General features: G+C 45.8%; 1 protein-coding gene across 4 annotated transcripts in view; it reads left to right on the plus strand.

Annotated features, from left to right (window-relative positions):
- The window catches only part of Zfat (zinc finger and AT-hook domain containing), a 178,537-nt gene that overhangs the window by 24,775 nt on the left and 130,388 nt on the right, over nt 1–23,374 (plus strand). For all 4 annotated transcript variants that reach the window (XM_032884977.1, XM_032884972.1, XM_032884973.1 and 1 more), the window contains exons 2-3: nt 9,174–9,350; nt 21,548–21,796. In XM_032884977.1, the coding sequence (XP_032740868.1) occupies nt 9,174–9,350; nt 21,548–21,796 (426 nt within the window). The remainder of the gene's footprint in view (nt 1–9,173; nt 9,351–21,547; nt 21,797–23,374) is intronic.

Raw genomic sequence — 23,374 nt, forward strand, 5'->3', positions numbered from 1 at the left:
TTTGGCTGTTGAACTCTTGCAGTTAATACATCCAAATAAAAGATATTGGAGAGCAGAGAGGGTTATTTATGCTAATCAAGGTGCAGAAGTAAAAGACTTTAAAAGTACAGTTTTTATATGGAGTATTTAATAACGCAGTAATGTGGCATTTTGTCTTCTTGTGGTTACTGATAAATGTTTATGCATTTTTGCAATCATTAATTCATCTAACTGATTTGGATTCTTAATGGATCCCCACTGGCATTATTACTAAGAGGAAGATGCCGGGCCTGTGAGGCAGTGGCTCATGAGTGGAGGCGACATGAAATGTACTGGAGGTGTGGGCTGTGCAGGGAGGAATTCAGTACCCGAGCATCTGCCCCACCTCTCAGAGGTGGGCATGAGCTTGGACTGCATCTTGGCTATGCCTCTGTGAGTTGTGCTCCTCCCTCCTGCCAAGTCTCAGGTCTCAGCAGTGCTTGGAATTAGACGGACTGTGGTACTTCCTTCTGGTCTCCATCATCTGGGGAGCAATCTGCTGTCTCCTGGATGATTCTCCTGATAGGAAATTATTTTCTTTTCTCCCTTGCTATTCTCATGTATTTCTTTGTTTTTAGTTCTCAAACATTTGATTATATTTCTTGGAATAGGTTTATTTGATTATCTTGTTTGGGATTTGCTCAGCTTCTTAAATCCATTAGTTTATTTTTCTAAAAATTTGCAAGTTTTCAATTGTCATTTCTTGCCCTGTTCCCCAGTTTCAACATCTTTTTCTTCTCCCCGGGCTCTGATGACACAGTTTTAGTTCTTTTCCTGTGACTCCTGCCTCTCTGTGCTTTCTTCACCATCCTTTTCTGGCCATGGGTGTGTCTTCTGTTTCCTGGTCACCATCTCCCCTGCTCTTGTCATTTGGGTTTGAGCCCAGCATTGGAGGCTTTTGTTTGTTACTGTTTTGGTGGTAGTGGCTTTAATTCTCTGTTCTAACTTTCCAGTAGGTTCTCTTGGATGAGGAACTCCAGTTCCCACCGTGGGTGTTGCTTGGATTTGCTTTTGAAGACATTTTTGTGGTGGTTGCTTTAGTCCCTGACAGATCATCAAGGTTTAGAGCACCGCTGCTCTTTCAGAGGCCCATGTTTCATTCCCAGGACCACATGGTGGCTCAAGAGCATGTGTAACATCCTCCTGTTGGTGTCATGTTGCTGATGTCTGTTAATGGCCTTCTATTCTTCTTCCTTATGCTATTTTCCTGTTTCTTTTTTTCAAAGAGTCATGGATTGTGAATGATCATGAGTAATGGCTGTTGGGGCTGTGAAATCCTAGATTTTATTTAGCTCTTCTGCCTAGGCTGGCTCTTGACTATGTGTGGTAGAGGCTCAGTGGGCCTGCGTCCATCTTCCCTGTTCTTCTTTTGACACGAGGCTGAATGTTGGAATCTGGGCTTCCACTAGACTAGGTGGTCAAGTCCAGGCTCCAATGGGGTGGGTGTTGGAGTCCAGTGTTCTGGGTGGTAGAGGCCAGATTCTCACTGGGGTAGGTAATAGATTTCTGGCTTTACCCACATTGACCCTGGGGTAAATTGGTGAAATCTAGGTCATACTGCCTCTGCCAACATTGGGTTGAATAGTGGGACCTAGTGCCCCTGCTGCTGTATTAAGGCTGCCCAGAGCCAGCAGGGCTGATGGGTCTCAATGCTTTCCCATGTGACCTTCTGTAGCACTTTAGTGGAGAACTGGCATGAGCGTTATGACTGGACACTTGTGAGAGTCATGGTTCCCTCTTAACTTTTGAATGTGGGATGGAGCCAGGGCCAGGATTTACTTAGGCGTTTGCTTATGGTTGGGGCGTAGAGTTCCTCTTTTGCTTGTCTTTGGGTGGAAAGCAGGCTTTTCCTGGAGTTTCCAGATCTGTGGCCTCTGGTTTCAGACTAGCTGCAGGAGGCAGGGTGAAGCCCAAAGCATGCTACTGCTGTGCTGTTCCCGAGGTCCCGTGAGCTGGCCTGGCTCAGATTCCAGTTTCCCTATTGGCAGAGCCAGTGCTGTTAGCTGGTTGTTAGTGAGAAGGACGGACTCATGTATTCCATCTTTCTGGGACCTTTTGTCACAGGGTTTGGAATGGCAGGTGTGCATTGAGGGTGTCTGTCTGTGACAGATGCCTTGGCTAGTTACTCCCCTTATTCTGACACCAGCCCCTGCATCTCCTTAGTGGGCCTTGGGCCACTCAACTGCCATGTCTTGTCTTGCCTCCAGCTAGCCTTAAGTTTTTTGTTTTTTTTTTCATTTCAGTCAATTTCATGTAAATGAAATCAATTTCTGGAGAGTTCAGAAATCAGTGTTGAGAAGGTGCCAGCAGTGGTCTCCCTCTCATCATGGTCTGCGTTGTCAGAGTCTGGCCTCATTAGGCTGACAGGCTCTAGATGACCGGCATGTCAGCCTTGTACTGCCCTGCAGGAGAGTGTCAGATGTAGGAATTGCTTGTGGGCTGTGTATTGCCCTGGGCACATATGTGTGTCGGCTTCTTTCCCGAGAGTCCTGACGCCTGGTCTGCTCGGGTTTTACACCTTGGCTAGATGAAGCCGAACACAGAGGTATTCTGGGCCATCTGCCTCCCTTCTGCCTCAGCCTTTTCTGTGTTGAGTTAGACCATTCTGCCATAGATGCACAGGTAGTCAGAGGGGATCCCGGAATCCTGACAGCCAGCCCTGAGAAGCTTCACAAGAGCGTAGGCAGTCATGTGTCACTAAGGATGTTCCTGTAAGACAGAGTTTTATAAGATTTCACCCAGGGCTCCTGACTACACCATCTATGTCAGTGATACCCTATGTCTCTTCTACTTTTCCCCATGCTGTGTCTGGAGTTGGAAAGAGCATGGGAGCCCCTGAAAGGACAGGAAAGCCTCTTAATGATATGAGAAATCCTCCTTGCTTTGCTGTCTTGCTCTGGCTGGGATGCAGAGCAGATCTGAAGACTTGCTGAGCACTCAGTGAGTCTATCGCTTCTAATTCCATTCGGCACTGTTTGATGATGGGCATGAGCTCACTGTTAATTCTGTAGTAAACGGCCTCTTCAAGATAGGCACTGGCATAAGGGCTGAGACCACAGAGGCCAGAGCCCTGTTTTAATCTAGTTATGACGAATGGATTTACCAAGATCCACAGCATAGGGTGTTAGATAGTGTGTCCGGTGCCAGAATATTCTTCATAGTGACTAAACCCTGTGGCTTCAGACCATAGCCTCACTAACACTGAATTATCTTGTGGAACCCCAGACTCACAGTCTAGTTCATACTTACCTTCGGGGAGGACTGGGGCAGAGCCCTTGTTCATCTTAGGGTTCCTAGGGGAGTTTACAACAGAGGTTCACAGAGGACCTGGCTGCTCCTTAGCTTAGAATTTTGCATGAGGACTTGCTCACGCCAGCATCTGAAGGGTCTCCTCTGGAACAGTGCGGAGAGAATTCAGGGGAATCGCATGCTCATGCTTCAGACTGCTGTGGGTCTCCTTGTGCTGAGCATGTCATTTTTTCTCTGAGTTCTTTTGTTAAGGAGGCGAGCATAGTAATTGGACCCCAAAATGCACCCAGATTATCACATCTTCATCAGAGCTAGCTGACAACATAATTAGGACTATATTTCAGGATGTAAGATACACTTTTTCATTTCTGGCCACTGTAGAAATAAAAGCGGTTGTTATTTCGGTATATTAATACTCCTTAACATTTGGGAGGGGGTACAGCATAATACTGTGCCCCTCTTATATGCTTTGGCATTTGTTGTTCATGCAATCATCTCCAAGAAGTCACCTATGTTGGAGCCTGTGTTCAAGAGGGTACGCCCTGCGCTTTGTCCTGGGTGTCTGGAGCAGGCAGTTACTGAAGACATAATTACGCTGTTAGTAACAGAGCAGAGGCCCTCACCTGCCTGCCCTCTGCTGCTCATTTCCAGTCACTAGCAGTGTTCTGCCCAGTGTGTGTTGTGTTTCTTCTCTCAGCCCTACATATCCTGCCCTTGCCCTCATGCCCCATCTCTGTTCATGGCAGAGCCCTTTAGTGACCTCCAGTATCATGCCAGTTCTCCCCCAACCCCATTTTTTCTGTCTCCTCCCACAGCTCAGACTCTTGCTGTATTCTGCTGCAGTAGGTAAACAGATCCTCCCGTTTGCAGAGGACTGGTGTAGTGAGCCTCTCAGCCGGGCAGGACTTTAGGGAGGTGGGTAGCACATGAGTGAGGGACTGGGGACTAGCTCTGAGAGTGAGGCCATCACTGCTGGACCTTTCATTCCTGTCCTGCTCTGCTCTTTGAACACCCCACTTTCTGGGCGTTTCCTTCCCATTTGGTGTCTTCTAGGATCTGTCTCTTGGTCTCAGTCCCTGTTGAGTAGATTCTTCCCTGGCGGCCTTTCCTGGTCCAGACTTTTCATTGAGCCCTGTCACATGTTTGGCCGAATCCATGTTTCTGTGTATGGCCCTGGGTCTCAGGGCTTATTTTTGTCCTCACTTGGAACTGCAGGCATAGTCCCCTGCCCAACAGCTGAAAACGCAGTGGGTGCCTGGGAAGTTCATGCTAGTTAATAGCAGATGGCTGAGGTAGGTGTCACCCTGGGGTACCCATGCCCTCACTGGTGCTGTCTTATGAAACATCATCAGATTTATTTAATGTCCACATGATGTTTACTGTGCCTTTGAACTGAGAGAGGCCTTATAATAACTCTGCGGTCCCCAGGCATTCTTCCCTGCTAAATGTCACAAGGTTCTCAGCCTTCTGAGAATGTGTGTGAAATGACACTAGAACATTAGACCTAGCTAACATTAGATGCTAGCTAGGAAGTTACATCATGGCGAACTGTAAGAAACAGTGACTCTGTGTTGTCTGTGTTATGGTGGCATGAGGGTTATTACCTTTTGGCAGGCCTGGGACTAGATTCATCTTTGTATTCGCAGATTGGATCAGGGCTTGTCAATAACCTGGGGTTGACATGTTAGTCAGTCATTATATGTTTAAGTTTGTGTGAAAGATGACTGGCTTTAGTCCCATAGATATCCTGAGTATTTTAGCTATAACTTGGTAGAACTCAGCTCACGGCTTCTGGTCATACATATCCATGTCAAAACCAGGTATCAGCATGTGATGGTTAATCCTGTCCATTGGACACCTAGATCATGTCTCTGAAGGATAATCTAGAGTCTGCTAATGTGAGTGGGAAGACCCATTCTAACAATGAGAGACCCCATTCCATGTGCTAGGGTCCAGACTGAATAAAAAGGAGGAAGTGAACTAAGCAATTGTCTCTTCCTCCTGACTGGCCGTGTGACCAGCTAGCTGCCTTGAGCTCTGTGAGGACAGATCAGTCTTCCCTCACTAAGCTGCTTTCGTTGGGTGTTTTATCATAACACAGGAGTAACCGATACACAGGGCATCTGGTCCTACCGCTGGGACAGAAGCAAGTCTCTTCTCTAGCCTGTTTTCTCTCTTGTGGGCTGTGGATTATCAGCCAGTTCCTGCCTAAACCATGCTAATGTCTGTATGATCAGCAAGAATCACATTGAGAAAGCAGAAAGCAGTCTTTCTATGCAGAAAGAAAAGTGTTGTTATAATGTAACATCTTGCCTAGAAAACATTTGGCCTTCCCTAAGAATTTAAACCTTTTTTGGAAGAGATAAAGTATGGAAGGACAGTACTCATGAGCATGTTTTATCGACAAAGCAGTGTTCTGCTGTTACGTTCCTGTTTTATATATTTGCTAGCAACTGATCTCTGAGGCACTCACCTCCCCTGCCAGTTTCTGGTGAGATCTGTCCTGTGAATCCAGGGAGGGTCTCCTTCCTGGACTTCCTGTACCTGGCTGGCTTTAGTCTTTATGCCAGCAAAGCTGCGTGGCTGGTCACCCTGGTGCTCGTATTGTCTTTCTTTCTACAAAGAGAAGTAGAAGGATGGAGCAGGACGGTGGGGATCGGGAGAGGCTTTCAGATGGGGCGTGTTTGCAGGCCCACTGGAGAGCCCCAGCCGGGGGTGGGGGGATGAGCTTCAGAGAGAAGCAACAGTGACCCAAGCAGTGTTGCCCAGTGGGTGAAAGGGGCAGGCCTGCAGGCTCCAGCCATTACATGATGTGGCCAATGGCATGCTTTCCTGGATAAAGACAAGAGGTGCATTGTCTTTTTTGGAGGGTGGGGAATATTTTTATTTACATTTCAAATGTTATCCACTTTCCCGGTTTCCCATCCATAAACCCCTATCCCCTCCCCCTCCCCCTGCTTCTATGGGGGTTCTCCCCCACTCACCCACCCACCCCTTCTTGCCTCCCCATCCTGACATTCTCCTACACTGGGGCATCCAGTCTTGGCAGGACCAAGGGCTTCTCCTCCCATTGATGCCCAACAAGGCCATCCTCTGCTACATATGACACAGTTCAAGGCACTCTGCACTTCTCATCTCTTAGAGCCCACAGTTCTGCATGCTGCCCGTGGCCCACCCATGAGTGCCAGTGTTGTGCGATTCTGACACAAACCCCAGCCAGTGTCCTGGGATGGGCGAGGGAACAAGAGGGCCGAGCAGGTGTCTGTGGGGAAGGAACTACTCTGGCTGGAGCTAGTGAAATGGGCAGAAAGGTAAATGAGAGATGTGTGACACCTACTTAACAGGACAGAGTGCAAGGGCCGAGAGGTCTGTGGCATTGGTGGGCGTGTGCCCAGCTCTCGTAGCTGACATGTAGATCCCATGGGGAGCTGGACAGTGTATGGTTTCCAGCTGTCTGCAAGGCAGAGGGCAGCGGAAACATGGCCTTGGAGCATGGTGGGATCACCCGCTATCTGCCACCCAGAAGGCACTGACCTTCTGCCCACTGACATCAGCCACCGAGACAGCTCCTGAACTTCTCCAAGGCCACGCCACTTTAAAGTGTTTAGGATGGGAGTTGGAAACTTATCCTGCATCTGTCTGTCTGGAAAGCCATGGTCTTTTGTATCACACCAGTCTCTCCATTTCAGTAAACATGTAAAAATGTCAACAAAATCCTGCCTCATAATGGCTTCTGGGTCCTAAATAGAATGCTTTTATCTGTATGTATAATTCTTTTATCAAATTGAAATATGAGTTCTTTCTCCTCTCATTATGTCTCCCTACCTAATATTATATTAGGAATAATTAGTTTTGTTATGAAAAGTGACAGTGTCTTAGGTAGGAATTAAGTGGCATAAAGCAATATATTCTAGCCTCTGCTGGATGAGGCCTCTGAGGTGACCGTTATGCTAGGCTCCTGTCAGCAAGCACAGCAGATTTTCATGGATTGCTGTTGGTTGGCCATTTCCTCAATCTCTGCTCCCTCTTTTCCCTCTTTTCAAATTTTGTGTGAAAGATTTTGTGGACAGGTTGGTGTTCCCATTACTGAAAGTCCTGCCTGGCTACAGGAGGTGGCCACTTTAGGCTCCATATTCCCCCACTGCTAGGAGTCTCAGCTAGGGTTACCCCTATACCCTCTTAGGGGCCTCCCCCATCCCATGGCTCAAGCTTGTCCCAGAGACACCCCCCCAATGATTCCCCTTTTCTCTCCCAGTCTCCCACCTACCTCTGTTCTCCCCACTCCTGTTTCCCTCTCCAGCCCCCCTCTCAGCCAGTTCCCTCTTTCTATCCATCTGAATGATAGTCAAGCATCCTTCCTTGTTACTTCTTTTGTCTGTGGATTGTAGCATGGCTACCCCATACCTGATGGCTAATAGCCACTTATAAGTGAAACATACCATGAGTGTCTTTCTGGATATGCGTTACCTCTCTCAGGATGATATTTTCTAGATCCATCCATTTGCTGTCAACATTTCCTGATGTCCTGTTTTTAATAGCTGAATAGTATTCCACTGTGTAAATGAACCACATTCTTTATTCATTTTTCAGTTGAGGGACTGAACTGGCTGTTTCCAGTTTCTGGCTATTATGAATAAAGCTGAATAAATATCTATGATAGCTTTATCATAAATAAAACTATGAACATAGTTGAGCAAGTATCCTTGTGGGTAGTGAAGCATTTTCTGGGCACATGCCCAGGAGTGGTATAACTGGATCTTGAGGTAGAACTATTCCCAATTTTCTGAGAAATTGATTTCCAGAGTGTTTGTGCAAGTTTGCACTCCCACTATCAATGGAGGGGTGTTCTCCTTTTTCTCCATCCTCACCAGCATGTGCTATCCCTTGAGTTTTTGATCTTAGTCATTCTGATTGGTCTAGGATGGAATCTCAGAGTTGTTTTCATTTGCTTTTCCCTAATGACTAAGGAAACAGAAGCAGAAACTAACATTCAAACTTTAGGCGGAGCTCAGGGAGTCTTGTGGACAAGACTGGGGAGGATCGAGGGAGCTGGAGGGATCAAGGCCATCACAAGAAGACCTACAGAGCCAAGTAACCTGGCCTTCTGGGGGCCCACAGAGACTGAAACACCAACCAAAGAACATGCATGGACTGGACTTAGGCTTGGTCTTCGTGTGGGACCCCTAACAATTGGACTAGGAGATGTCTCTGAGTCAGACTCTGTCGCCTGCCTTTGGATCCCTTTCCTGTAGCTGGGCTGCCTTGTCTGACCTCAGTGGAAGAGAATGTGCTTCATCCTAATAAGACTTGATGTGCCTGGGTGGGTTGGTATCTAGGGAGGCAGGTTTGGGGGAAGAGGGGTGGGAGGGTGAAACTGGGAGGAGAGGAGGGAGGGAGGGGGGCTATGATCAGGATATAACGTGAATAAATAAATTGATTAATGAAAATAAGAAAGCAACACATTTCTAGCTTTTGTGTCTCATTGGGTGCTGGAACCAGTCATTCAGTTCAGTTGTTACAAGGGTCTTAGTTCTCAGAAAGTGTTGCCTTGGTCAAGCTTCCCTACACCTGGTCTGACAGAGCTTGGCTAGGATGCTGAGTGACCCCCAGTGTGCTTCTGCCTTTATCTGAGGGCAGGATACGGCTCAGGCTGGCTGTGCTTTGCTGGAGTTTGGGCTGCTGGGTGGATTTGGGTCACAGGGAGGTCTGTGTTAGTCTCTTCAGGAGAAACTTGAAATACAGAAAAAAAGGTTTCCTTATGATCATGGCCACCAGAGGTGTCCGCAAAGGGGACACTGTCTGCAGGGGTTGGATGACAATACATACCTCCCCCGCCTTGGAGTAATCATTGTTTATGTAACAGAGAAATAACAATACTTCCTGTTCTTTTATTTTTTTTCTTACAGAAAACACAGCCATCTTCATGTGTAAATGCTGTAATCTTTTCTCGCCAAATCAGTCAGAACTCGTGACCCACGTTTCTGAGAAGCATGGGGAAGAAGGGGTCAATGTGGATGATGTCATCATTCCCCTCAGGCCTCTGAATACTCCAGAAAACCCCAACCCAAGCAAGGGTGGAGATGGTAAGGGCAACAGGCACGCTGGGCGGGGACTCGTGATCTAGGAACACTGTAGATTACTGTGAGGCCAGCTCTCTGGCTCATGGCCACAGCAGAAACTTAGGAAATCCACCCCAGAGCCAAATAATTGTCTGAATGGAGATCTTCTTGTGTCAGATCAGATCTTTGAATTTCCTACCCAGTAGCTTCTGTAGGTATTCTACCAATACCTGGTCAGGGATATGTATGTGTGTATTTGTGTGAGTGTATGTATGTATGTATGTATGTATGTATGTATGTATGTATATATATATTTATGCATGTGTGTATATATATCTTTTTATATATATGTTTGTATGAATATATGTGTGTGTATGTACATTTAGATGTGTTTGTATATATATGTGTGTATATATGCATTGTATATATGTATGTGTGTCCATATGTATATTTGTGTCTATGTATGTGTATAGGTATGCATGCTTGAGGCAGGTTCCAGGGGAATAAAAGCAGGAGTCTGACCTCAGACAAGTGTGGAATAGTTCAGCTTTGGCACCTATCAGCTGAATTATTTAAAGCAAATGAAATTTATTTTCTAATCCTCACTTACTTATCTGAGAAATGAAGACAAATATTCAGATTAAGTCAGAGAGTGTGCTTCCTGTACCTCAGGTCCTGCACAGATGAGTATGAAGGTGGGTGTTGTACACTATCCATAAATTACCATCTGTAAGCTTGGGAACTGTCTCCAAACCCATAGTGTAAACCTAAAGGAAGGTTCAGATTGTGAGTCTTGGATTCACACAGCATCTTTCAGGTTCACAGTCAGTGGGCAAAGTGAGATACATCTGTCTGCAGCTGCTCTACCTCGATTCCTGAATGATAGCAGCTCCAGCAGGCGCCATGGATTGGAGAAGCCATCTAGGCACTGTAATTAGGTCCCTGCAGACAGGAAAGGAAACAGTGCAGGAGGGACAGCTGCAAACAAGACTTAGAAAAATGCCCCACAAAACCCTTTATATACGATGAGGGACAGCAGCCAGTCTCCTGAGCAGAAGCCCAGGCTGGGTCGCAAATGTCCCATTGAGGGATTCATTAGCCACTCTCACTGTACAGTTGCTCCTTCCCGAGAATATTCAGACTGGCATTCAAAACAGTCTGGCCTATTGATCATCTGTCGGACACTGTTAACAAGGAGAGACTCCAGATGAAAAAATGTTTGGTTAATAAGTCCCTCTGGCCAAGGCCTAGGGTGCTGGAGAAATATGTCTGACAGATGATTAAGTTGTTGAGAAACAAGAAATATTGCTGTTCATGTTGCATGATGAGAAACTAAGAACACAGGCTCCTGAAATGGGCATCAGGGGAGGGGGGATTCCCCTGGGTCAACATCAACATTGCCCAGTGCCTGTGTTGCCTCCACCCTCAGAAGCTTTGGCACAGATCATTCTCTCTCTCACAGAAAAGCAACTCAGTGGAAAGTTATTCACAGTCACTTCTCAACCTGTAGGGACTGGTACTCAGAAAAAGAGGAGGAAGGCTTGCATAGACTGGAAGGAACTGCTTCTCCCAAGCACTGGAAGCCTCAGTTCCCACTCTTTCCCTGCCTGACCCCAGTGGGGAGCTCCTAGGCTGCAGACCATTCACAGAAGTGCTTCCCTGCTTAGTGAGGCTTCCCAGGAGGACTGGTTCCAGTTAAGAAACACCTGGACTGTTCGGGTTGAACAGGCATCAACCTGGGGAAGAGGATTGTTTCTTTATCAGTGGATTACCGTGGCCAGCACGTCAGAGTAGCTTTTGCAAAGGTTTTAGTTCTTTTTCGTCAGTGTTTCTTAAGAGCTTCTTACTAAAAATGAAATGGAGCATGAATCAAACAGAAAACAGTTTTACAGTTTTGTTTCTTTTATAAGTAAGAACTGGAGAAATGAAAAGAAAGCCCATGAGCTTACAGAGAGGTCTGTGGGGTGTTTGTGAGATGTATATTGTGACTTCTGCCCTCTCCCTTCTTACCTAATGATGCCATTATCCACACAAGGCCTCGGCTCCTTCCTTGTGGCATGATCTGTCTTTGACTGTGGCCTTCCATAAGGAGTCCCTTATGCCTGACTCCCTCCTTTATTACCTGAGATCTAGCTGCTGGGGAAGCAGCAATTGGCAGAAGGTAAAGGTCAACCTTTTGCCGGGGATGCTAGCTCCTGAAAGATGGTTTTGTCCAGTTCACTCCTGCACAGTTCTTAATCAGTTTGGGTTGACCTGGGAGGACTTGGCATTAGCCATGTGTAGGGTTAGAGCCCCTTCCTCTATCTAGGCTATAAAACCTGAGTCTCAAAGCAATGCCCCCGGCCATTCATTAACTATGTCTCTGCTGTTCTCTTTCACTTATCCTGAAGATGGCTTTGGGCCATTCCTCTCTTGAGGGCACTGCCCCAGCACAGGGCCTGGTACACAGTCCTCTTACCCAAGAGCCAAGTATGTGGGTCAGCATTTGAAATTGTCCCCTTCTGTTTTCTTGATGCTGACTTTGCTGCCTCACCTTGTCTCTTAGAGACTCTGTTTCATCCCACCCAGGAAGCATCACTAGTGACCAACAGAATGTCAATTAAAATTATACATAATTTTAATTTTTATCATCAGATTGGTGAAAGCTCTTAAACATATACTGGTATTCTTGGTTGATATGAGTATGGAAAAATAGAAGCTTCTAGACCTGGGTATAATGTTAATGGGCAGTCTTTCTCATAGAGCATTCTGAAGACCTCTAAATGAGTACACTCTCTCTTTGCCAGAACAGAGCCTGCATAAATACACAGTGTATAGTGTTCTTGGTGCATTGTGTAAAAGTTGGAGAGAAAAGAGATATGCTGTCAAGAAAATTATGTATTTTGTGTAGAAAGAAATATCACAGACATAGAAACAGAAGAAATGCTAATAATCCATTAGTGCTTGCTCGAAGTGTGGGTCTTTGTGTTCATGTTAGCGTTTCCTAAGGTTTTGTTCCTTTCTGTGCGTTTTATGTTTTCTCTGACCTATTTTTCAGACTGCTAATTCTATTTTTGCTCAACTTTTTCTGAGATAACACTGACATCAAATTTTGCCATATTAACAACCTTGGAGCATATATTTCCATGATTTTAACCAGCATCAAAATGTGTATGTTATTACAATTGCCTAGTTCTAGAACATTCTTGTCACTGTAAAGCCAAATCAAACCAACACTTGTACCTCTAAGCAACCATATTTCCCTTTATGTCCTGGAACTCAGTCTCTGATGGGTCCCTGTGGATGTCCACATTGTGTGTTTCATATAAACAGGAATCATAAGGTGTGGCCTTCTGTGTCTGGCTTCTTTCACTTAATGTGCTGGTTTCCTGATTTATCTATGTGCTAGCATGTACCAGTTCATTCCTTTTCATGAGTGAATGACATTTCATTGCACAGACATACCATGCTTTTATCCATTCATTCATTGTTAATGACAGTTTAGCTTCTTTGAGCTTTGTGGCTATAGTGAATAATGCTTCAATGAATATTAATGCACAGATTTCACATGCATATATATGGGTTCATTTCTTTTAAGTATGTACTTAGGAATGGAATGGCTGGGTTACGTAATTCTGTGTTTAATATTTTTGAGTGTGTGTGTGTGTATGTGTGTGTGTGTGTCTGTGCATGTGTGTGTGCATGTGTGTGTGTGTGTGTGTGTGTGTGTGTGTGTGTGTGTGTATGTGTGTGTGTGTGTGTGTCTCTTGTGTGTGTGTGTGTGTGTGTGTGTGTGTGTGTGTTTGTGTGTGTGTGTGTGTGTGTGTGTGTGTGTGTGTGTGTGTGTGTGTGTGTGTGTGTGTGTGTGTGTGTGTGTGTGTGTGTGTGTGTGTCTGTGTGTATGTGTGTGTCTGTGTGTGTGTGTATGTATATGTGTGTGTGTTGTATGTGTGTGTGTGTTGTGTGGGTGGGGTGTGGGTGTGTGTGTGTTTGGGTGTGTGTGTGTGTGTGTATATTTGTCTCTGTATGTCCATGTGGAGGCAATAGCAGGATGTTATATGTTCCTCTAACTCTATTTTATTGTTTCGAGACAGGTCTCTCATTTAATTGTGAGTTCAGCATTTTGATTTGGCTAGATGGTCAGCACACTCTCAGGATCTACCTTTCTCTGCCTCCTATACATATGTACCATTGAGAGAGGTTAGCAACAATAGCATTATACAGAACAATTAAGATGATGGTCTGTAATAAAATTGCCAGCATGGCTAATCTTGTACTTTGTGGCCATTATTAAGTAGAATAAAGATTGGTGAAACATAAGCACTGATCCTTGGGTAGTTACTCTCTTAACCAAGGTCACCATGGAAGGACTAACAGGCAGGTAGCATATGCAGTGAATATATGCTGAATGAAGAGATGATACCTAGAGATTTCATCATCCTGTGGACTCGATTAGTTCTGCTATTGCTCATTTGATATGTTTGGATTAACGTTGTCCTGGATGATGGTGGTCATGAAAAGTGCACCCTTGTTCTGCTGAGGAGGGTCAGCAGCACAGGACGGCCAGGAGTCACCACCTCAATGGTTTTCTCTGTCACTTTCCTCTGTGGTACAATTTACTTTTGACTAAATTCTCCTCTAGTACATTTTGTCCTTTTGTATTTAATAGATTAACTGCTTGTGTATTTTAATTTTAAAAAGTATTCCTTAAGACTTTAATTAAAACCATCTTCTTACAATGAGAAAATTTCTTCCAAAGTCTTTATTAGGAGCTCAGTGTTCCTCTGTTTTTCTTTATGAAAGCCTGAAGCTTGTCCAGGCTTAGTTTCTCTCTAAGGGCTGCCACCCAGGTTTAACCTTCACAATTTATTTTAACTTGAGAGATACTTGAAATGGTTTAATTAAAATTTTAACTGAGTAGTAATTGATTTATTGCTTTTCTCTCCCTTTATAACATGAAGTCTCCTAAACCCTCTGCTTTATTTGATAGCCCTGTAATCTTTTCTGTTCACCAAGGATGTGGTCTGCAAAATGACCTTTCACCTCCTCCCTCCTTCCCAGAGACTGCAAATCAAGTCTCTGGCAGTGTTCCAAGCTGTGAGTCAGAAAACAAAATTGCCAAGTAGATTGAGCATCAAGTTCATTCTCCCTGGTGTGTTCATGAGTGTGTGTATGACTGTGATATGCAGTGTTTGGGGGTCTTGATCCTGTCTGCATGGAAAGCTGGGTCATTGTTAACTGAAGAATTTATGGGTCTTCCAGCAACAGCATTTCATCTTCCAGCCCTTTGCTGACCCCTCAAGGGGAACAAGTTCTTTTCCTTTTCATCTTCCCCTTCCTTTCCACTTGTATATTCACCACCCATTGCCCGTGGGCCTGCTTTGTTCTGGGCTGCTATGCTAGGGGTCCCAAGTGCTCTGCCTGTTAGCTGCGCCTCTCAGGTGGATGATGCGTAAGAGGTACTGTGAGTATCCTGGCTGTGTGCTTTTGGGGTGCTATGTCTAGGCTAAGCCATATGCCTACACTTATGCTAGATCATATGCTCTGGCTTGAGGGTAAAAGGAGGCTTCCGAGAGAAGTTGATGTCAAAACCTTTAGACCTGTTATTGAATTAAAAAAGGAAAAAGAAATTTATAAAGGGAAGGAAAGAAGATGACTAGTCCCGAGTTTTCGGGAAAGAAAGAAAGAAAGAAAGAAAGAAAGAAAGAAAGAAAGAAAGAAAGAAAGGAAGGAAGGAACGAGGAAGGGAGAGAGAGGAGAGAGAGAGAGAGAGAGAGAGAGAGAGAGAGAGAGAGAGAGAGAGAGAGAGAGAGAGAGAGAGAGAGAGAGAGAGAACATTTAACATGACTGGTCCCAGGATTCAGCAGTAAATGAATGAAAACAATAAATAAACAGGGATGGACATGGCTGCTGCTGGTGTGGTTTAGTGTAGGTAAAGGGAGAGAACAGCCAGAGGCAGACATGTCTGCAAGAGTCCAGAGTCGTCACGACACCGAGTCTCGTGAGGAGAGGAGGGAGGGGAAGGAAGAGAGGAGAGAGGGGAAAAGGGAGAGGGGAGAGGGAGAGGGCAACCAGGTACAGCACTTTGGAGACTCAAAGGTACAAAGAGAACAGGTAGCCAAAATGGTTGGATTAGTTTAGGGTAGGGGGTAGGGTGTGCCAGCTAGAAGGGACTGAGGGGTGCCGGGGGAGTCTGGTGGGTATGTGATATAGGCATCTCATCTGTTTGTCTCAGGTTTGAAACCTAACAGTTAGGTTGTCTCCTCTGGACATTTGTTACATATAAAGCCATTTGTGTGGTGTATGAGTATATTGCTCTGACATCGTTATGAAGGTTACTGACTAAGACAGTTCTGTTCAAACCCTACCTCTGCTACTGACTAGTCCTGTGGCTTTGGGTTATGCTAACTAATCTTTGCAAGTCTCAGTGGTTTTTTGTTTTCTTTTTTAAATATGTATAATTATATATATATATATATAATGTTATATATATATATATATTTAGTTTGCTTTATATGTGTGTGTGTGTTCGTGTGTATGTATGTGTATTTACCTGCATGTATATCTACGCATTACATGTGTGCTGGTACTAATAGAAACCAGAAAAGGACATCACAATTCATAGAACTAGAGTTACAAGTTGTTGTGAGCCACATGATGTAGCTAGGAGACAAACTTGGGTTCTCTGTAAGAAGTTGCAAATTTTCTTAGTGCCTGAGCCATCTATCTCCCCTGTCTCAGTTTTCTTGACTGTGTAATTGGGATAGTGTGGCTGATGTGCCACCCCTGGGGATTAAATGAAGGAGAGCCTGTGCCGTGCTCAGCATGGTGCCTGTGCTGTATATACATCAGCATTATTAACTATGACTGTCCTCTCCACAATATGGCTGATGAAACTGCAGGGAGGAAACAGCATCGGCCTTTGCCTTCTGATGCCTCAGCTGTGCTGTAGAACAGGATTGCAGTCTTTCCCCACAGAGGAGAATGGCATTGTTCAGAAACCTAAAAGGCTCCTTCTCTCCAGGTTCTGATAAATAATTCATTGTCTCCCCTATCGCTTCCTGGGCTTTGGAAATAAATGTCAGGGAGATTGACTGTCAGGGCCCTACAATGTTAGTCTTTCCAGACTTCCCAGTATCTGGAGCTATAGTGACTGGAGACCAAGCTGCCATAGAAGAGCATCGGGAGGCCATGAGAAAGCCAGTGTGACCTCAATTCCACTTTGCTTTCATGGGTGTGAGCTATTTTAAAAGACAAAATGAAGGAAGAGCATCCACTGAGTCAGAGTGAATAGGAGAACAGGAGCCATGTTATTTAATGATAGCCTGATTGGGAAGGTAGTTTTGGTTTGATTTTTTTTTTTTTTTTTTTTTTTTGGTTAATTTGGGATAGGGTTTTCTTTTTTTGTTTTTGCTGTCCTTGAACTTGTGCTGCAGACCAGACTTGCCTCGAACTCACAGAGATACCTGCTGAGTGCTGGGATTAGGCAGTGCCACCTCTGTCTGTAGTACTTTCTTAACTAGGATATTGTAACTCAGAATGTTAAGGCCACAGTGAAATAACATCTAGTTGTCATTCTGCCAGCCATTCTGGACTACACTGCCTACTGTTACAGTGGCCACATTTCTATCAGGGGCTCTGTAGAGTGGAGACAGATCTGTGTGCTTAGAAACTTGAGGTGGAAGGATTGGACTGCTCAACTTAAAGGCATTTTCTCTGCACTATACATGGGTCCATCCAGATGTTTACAGCTGACTATCATTAGCCAGCCCTGAGGTGCTTCAGGAGTAAGGTCTATGGTAGGGAATAAGAGCACCCACTTCCCAGCTCTACATGTCTAGCAAATGGTTTTGTAAAAAGTGCCAAGCCTTGGGCATCTCTAGGTCTTTGGTTTGTTTCTTACTGAGTGAATTATGTTTGGTGTACACATCTCACAAAGGTTTTTTTTTAACAATAAAATAAGATACTAGCTGGGAAAGAATCTCACAAACTGAGATGTACAAAGGAAAGGCTTATAATAATTTTTTTATTTGTTAGGCTTTTTGTTTTGTTTTGTTTTGAAAACTTCTACCTGATTATTTCCTTTCTTTGGTAGGGCTTTTGGCCTTGGATCTTTAAGGGTGATTTTTCTGACAAAGAGAGTTGAATTCATAGGCTCAGATACACAATGGCTCGGTCCCTTTCTTTTGTTGGAAACTTAGAACACAGGATACAGCTCATTCTCCAAAAGCCCCTTTGGCTCGTGTCACCCACTGATTATTTTGCTACTTACCCGTTTACACCTCTCTACTTCCATTCAAGAACCAGCAAGACCCAGGAATTAAAAGGCAGCTCAAGCCTCAGGGTTTATAGTGGGAGGAGAGGAAAAGGACTTAGGAAACTGTAGTTGAATGCACAGCCCATGGACCTGTGCATGTGACAATCTAGTGAGGACATGGCTAGTCCTGCCCCAGTAGCCATTGGCAGCGCCAAGGAGAAGGTGCTAAGATTTGGATAGAACCACCTTCTAGGATGTTCATTAGGGTCTGACCTACAGGGAGGGAAGTGGACTTGGGGTGGGGGTGGGGTAGACAGGGGAGATATATATATATATATATATATATATATATATATACACACATATACATACATACACTCAGCAAACTCTGAGCATCTGCACTGGGTATTATACGGGGAAGCAGAGGAAAGAATGGAACCCCCTACCCCCACCCCTACCCTCACCCCTACCCCCACCCCGTGTGTATGTGTCTGCATGCATGCCTGTGTATTTATGTGTTTGTGTTTGTGTGTGTGGGCATGCATGCCTATGCCCTCGTGTGTGTGTGTGTGTGTGTGTGTGTGTGTGTGTGTGTGTGTGTGATGTGCTAAAGTGCCAAGAGAAAGCCTGGCGTTGTGTTACTTTTCCTAGGGAGACGTGAGCAGTGTCCGTGTACGCAGAATAGAATAATAATGGCACACCAGAGCTATGATTTCATCCAGGTCTATCTTGGTGAGCCAGTGCGTTTCCTAGGCTCACTTATAGGAACACAGAAGAGGGGTTACTTCCAGGGGCCTACATAACCTAACAACAGCTGCTTTACCAAAATGTCACACTGTGCATGGGTAACATCCTCCCTACAATTGCATAGATTAAATCTACCATTTTTTTAATTTGCTGCCTTTCATGTAGCCTAGCACCTCCTAGATTTGTGCATCTGGGACGTTGGTGTAGGGTGAAGAGAGAGGGCTACTAGCCCTTGCCAGCCTTCCTCCTGTGAGGGATGGCAGCAGCCTCGACCTTAGGAGGGCTGGGTAGTGGGCCTAATCACAGCCGCTCCATTTCCAGAAGACAGCACCTTGTTTGAGGATTGTGGGGCAGACTTGTTCAGAACAATGGGATGTTCCAGAGTCAGGAAATGAAAAGGAGACGAGGGCCAGTGGCAGGAAAAACCTGGAACAGAAGGCTAGGACAGAAATGAGTGGGCAGAGTCACTTCCTCTGTAGACTTAGGACAAATGGCCAGAGCTCAGTGACAGTCTGAGGCAAGGGATTCGGGGAGGAGCTGAGGAGGAAGGCAGCCAGGTCTGTCCCGGTGCTTTGACTTGAGGCTGCGTGCTTTTCTTCCCAGCTCCAGAATTCACAGCTCTTCGTGAAAATGTGGGTAGTTGACAGCAGCAACTTGTTTTCAGAACTTAAATTATTCCAAGCTCATTTATGAATATTTCATTTTTAGCTAACTAATTGGTTTCGAGGATCTGAATTATGGATGGAGAGGATGGAAGATTAGTTTTGTCGCTGTTGTGTGTTGGAGGCTTTCAGGGCTGATTTTTTTCTTTCTTAACCACCAGATTCCACACTGCTCATTAGTTCAGTCTGCCTGGCTTTGTGGGGTCAGGACACTGGCTACGGTGCTAAGAGACATACGGCACACTCAGGAGGAGGACTCTGCCTGCCTAGAGCAGTTCACTGGCAAAGAGACTCACAGTTTGCCCTGCTGCTCCTTGTGCCGTGCTCCCGCCGTGTGTCTTCAGCACCTACCAGCCCAGCACATACGTGCCTGGATACCCCTTGTCAAAGCATGGGGTACTGTTTACACTGAGCCTCCCAGTCCGACAGGTGAGGGCACAGCTCTCTACAAGACACCAGCCATGGCTGAACCTCTGAATGGGTAGCTGCAGTTTGGTGGATTGTTCTGGTCTTCCTTGGGTTTGCCAACTTGCTAGAGGAACTTGCAGAACACAGTTAGAGCCTACATGCAGGGCTGAGGCTGGGACTAGAACAGCTCACAGTGCTGGGCTCATCACCTCCTTCCATCCTTGGTGCATGAGGTCAAAGCTCACGGGAAGTCCCTCTAGCTCTAGTGCACCCAGCCTCTACTTTGGTCTGGAAGACATCCTGCTTTTCTGTGACCTCTACCCTCCTGGAATTTCCAATTCTCTTCAGTCCATCTGGAGGGCCAAGCTGCTATGTCATGTTGTGAAATCCCCTTCACATGGTACCTAGGTCATACTTTCAGGCAGACATAGACATACCTATCAGGAAGCACATAAAGGCATGGAGGTTACCCAGGGCAAGGATCATACCTCTCCATGGATTAAATCTATCTTGACTACACAGCCGCATGCTCAGGACGTTCAGAGAGCAGCTTCTGCCTGCACAGCAGAGCATTGCTAGCCACCGGGCTAGGGCTGGGCCAGACTTCAGTAAGTGCCATGTGCAGCTAAGCTGGTGGGTGTGAGGTGGGTCTTTTATAGATTCTGCTAATGCTGCTTCTTGGATGTTAATTGCTGTTCCTTTGGGTTGCACATGCTGCTGTAAAGAATAATAATAGGACATTTGCAAGACGCTGGCATAAAGGCTTTGTTTTTATTCCATTACTGGATTCCTTCCTTCAACCTTCAGTGCCCAGCAGCTGGTCCTCCTCAAACACAGCCTCTGTCCCTAGATGGTGGTATTTAGGGATGGCAAGGGGACCAAAGGGCTTTAATCGGTTGGCCGCTTTGTGCAGTCTCTTAGTGTGTCTTCATGTCTCTATGCACTATTTCCTTCCATTTTTACCCACCCCATATGCCCTAGTGAGATAGATTGAAGTCTGAAATGGTCCGCACTTCCTAGGCTGTAGCCTAGATCCTCAGGCAGTGCTGACCTGTGGTTGGCATTGTATCTCTGCAGAGGCTCTGTCTCACAGGGTGCTCCCTTCCCAGGGGGTTTCTTGCCCCATTCCAGGGTCCCTGCATGCTTGAGGTGGGTTGCATTGGCTAGAGCACTGCAGTCATGCTGCTCTGCCTTGCAGACTGCTCCCCTTTCCCTCCCTGCCTCATGGGCTTGGGTGACTCCCTTAATTAAAGGGTGCCATGGTGCTAAGTTGAATAAAATGTCTGGTGTTTCTCATTGCAAGTCTCACCTTTCCACAACCAAGCCTTTACTGAAGATGGCACCAAACCCTAGGACCCCCTCAACCCTGAGGGATTGTCCAGTGACAGCTCTAGCATTGGGGGCACCATCAATCTGGGGCCATAGCTTTTCAGAGTCCTTCCCAGGCATACCACGTCCATAGAACTGTATCAGTCTCGACTCACATGATTGTGTGCAGTTCTACCTGCTTCCCTGCTCCCTGCTTCATTCCACCTTCATTCCAGCCTCATGATGAGCACTAATGGACCAGAATGCTTTGTATTGTAGTTTGGAACTCACTCTGAAGCAGTTCGGATCATGCTATTTAAAAATCCCCAGGTCACTAGGCAACTTGAAAAATATTATCTTTTGCTCTGCAATTTGTGGCTTTACATTATAATATTTTTTTCTCCTTTTTACCAGGACAATTTGAGTCTTTGACATAATCAGAATAGTTGTGTAACTCATTAGGAATGTGTCACTCTCAGCAGTCCCTGAAAACCTTCTGCAAAGGCGTCCTGAAGCACTTTCTGAGAACTGGATTTAAGTGGAAGCAGGGATTAATAAGGGACAGAATTTGTGTACTTCCAGCCACGATATGAACTTGTGCCCCTTCCAGCTTTATTGAAGGACTGCGTGCACAGGTTTTGTCCAGTTGATAGTCTTGAAGCAGGATATTGCAAAATCAATTGCCATTAGTAGATAGATACATCGGCATTAACATTAAAGATACTTGCAGCTGGTAATTTGGGGAACTGCTTCAGACCTCTTATTTTAATGAAACACAGGACCATTCCTACATAAAGAAGTTGAGTAACTGTCCTGCTTTGCCCCTCATGTGACTGCCTCCTGCCTTGTTTCTTTTACAGAGTTTTTGGTTATGAAGAGAAAGAGAGGCAGGCCTAAGGGTTCCACAAAGAAGCCCAGCACTGAAGAGGAAGTAGTAGAAAACCTCGTGAGCCCCAATGAGGATGGTCCCCTGGCTCCAGAAGAAGGGAGCAGACTGGCCCCTAGCAGCTTGGAGTGTAGCAAGTGCTGCCGGAAGTTTTCCAACACGCGCCAGCTGCGAAAGCACATCTGCATCATCGTGCTGAATCTGGGTGAAGAGGGAGATGCAGGTCAGTGCTGTGTGTTAGGTTTTATCAAGGGCGGTGGCAGCTAAGACCTGCTTTCAGGCTTGTTGCTTGGGAGTGCTGTGTGCTCGAGCAGGTCTCTCCGTCTGGTTCAGTGGTTGCTTACTGATCTTAGAATAGTCCTTGAGGTGAAGATGTCATGCAGTAGGTCAGACCCACGGCATGCTGGTCAGGGGAGGAGATGAGGGTATCACAGCAGTGGTAAAACTCTGTCTCTACCTCGGTGAGTCGGGGAGCTTTTGGAAGCAAAGTGTTGATGGGCAGAAGGGCAGTCATCAAGAACATGCATTCGAATGTGAACACAGTGGACCTGGACAGTCTTGAGTGTGAGGTAAGGTGATACTCAGTGGACGGATGGAGCCAAGAAAGGCAGGCTGATCGGTCACTGCTGACTGAAGACTAGACTGTGGTGGCTGTTCCTTTGTCTATGTTCCTGGCTAGATTTCAACTCTGAAGCAAATGAAGTGGGATCAAGGGTGGCCCCAAGCATGGCATGAAGTGGGTATACCCTGGCACATCTGCAGATTTCCTTCTAGAGGAAGATGCAGAGCTATTTCAAGGGCGCCTCGGCCACTGCTGTGGGCGTGCGGTTGTTTGATGCTCACACTCTTTCCTGTCTTCAAGGTGGGCTGTGCTGTGGTGTCCTAAGTGTGCTATGTGGGGCCCAGCATTGGTCAAGGTTTGGCTGCTCCAGCTTTGCTATCCTGCTGTAGCTTCAGTTTTGTCATCGATAGCACAGGAATAAAACCTGCTAATTTGTGTGAGTGCTTTGAGTGTTAAATGAGACAGGACCTCTGTGGAGTTTAGCATAGTAGTCAGAAGACCCAGTGTACATTAGTGCTGTTAGCTGTTGTATCCATCTGGCTATAGCTCTTTTGTCTCCTGTGTTGTACACTTGGACACTGAGAAGGGAAGACATCTGCCTGCTGTCTGTTAGGTAACAAGAGGACCTGGCCTTTGACCCCAGGCCACCCTCTTGAATTGCTGTTTTTAATTTTTTTTTTTTAAACTGTAAATGTCTCCCACTGATGTAGCAAGATGCTTGGTATGCAAAATCTCAGCACAGATTGGATGAATTATTAAGTAATTCATCAATTTATACTTAACAGGTGTCCAGGTGGGTGGCTGAGGCTCATTGCCAGCATCTGTGGCAGCTGATTAAAACATTTTTCCAATCCTCTATAGAGCGCTCTAGGTGATCACGTGGCCCTTGCCACTTTGTGTGTTAATAGATCCCTGACATGGCGGTAGGCTGGCTGCTGTCCCTCAGTGTGAGATTTCAGTGTGTGTGTGTGTGTGTGTGTGTGTGTGTGTGTGTGTGTGTGTGTGTGTGTGTGTGTGTGTGTGTGTGTGTGTGTGTTTGGGGGGGGGGTGTGTGTGTCTGCATCTCAGCTTGGAACCTAAAGTCATTAGGAAGGCTTTAGAGAGAAGTTGCTTAGGATAAAGTCATACCATCTCTGAAGCTGAAACTTGGACAGCCCTGGCTCTGTAATTCACTGATGTGGGTTATGGACATTGCTGTTCTCTCTGTATCTCTGCTTCTCCATCTCACTGCCTGTCTCT

Source organism: Rattus rattus, chromosome 14, assembly GCF_011064425.1.
Source record: "Rattus rattus isolate New Zealand chromosome 14, Rrattus_CSIRO_v1, whole genome shotgun sequence".
NCBI classification, from domain to species: domain Eukaryota; kingdom Metazoa; phylum Chordata; class Mammalia; order Rodentia; family Muridae; genus Rattus; species Rattus rattus.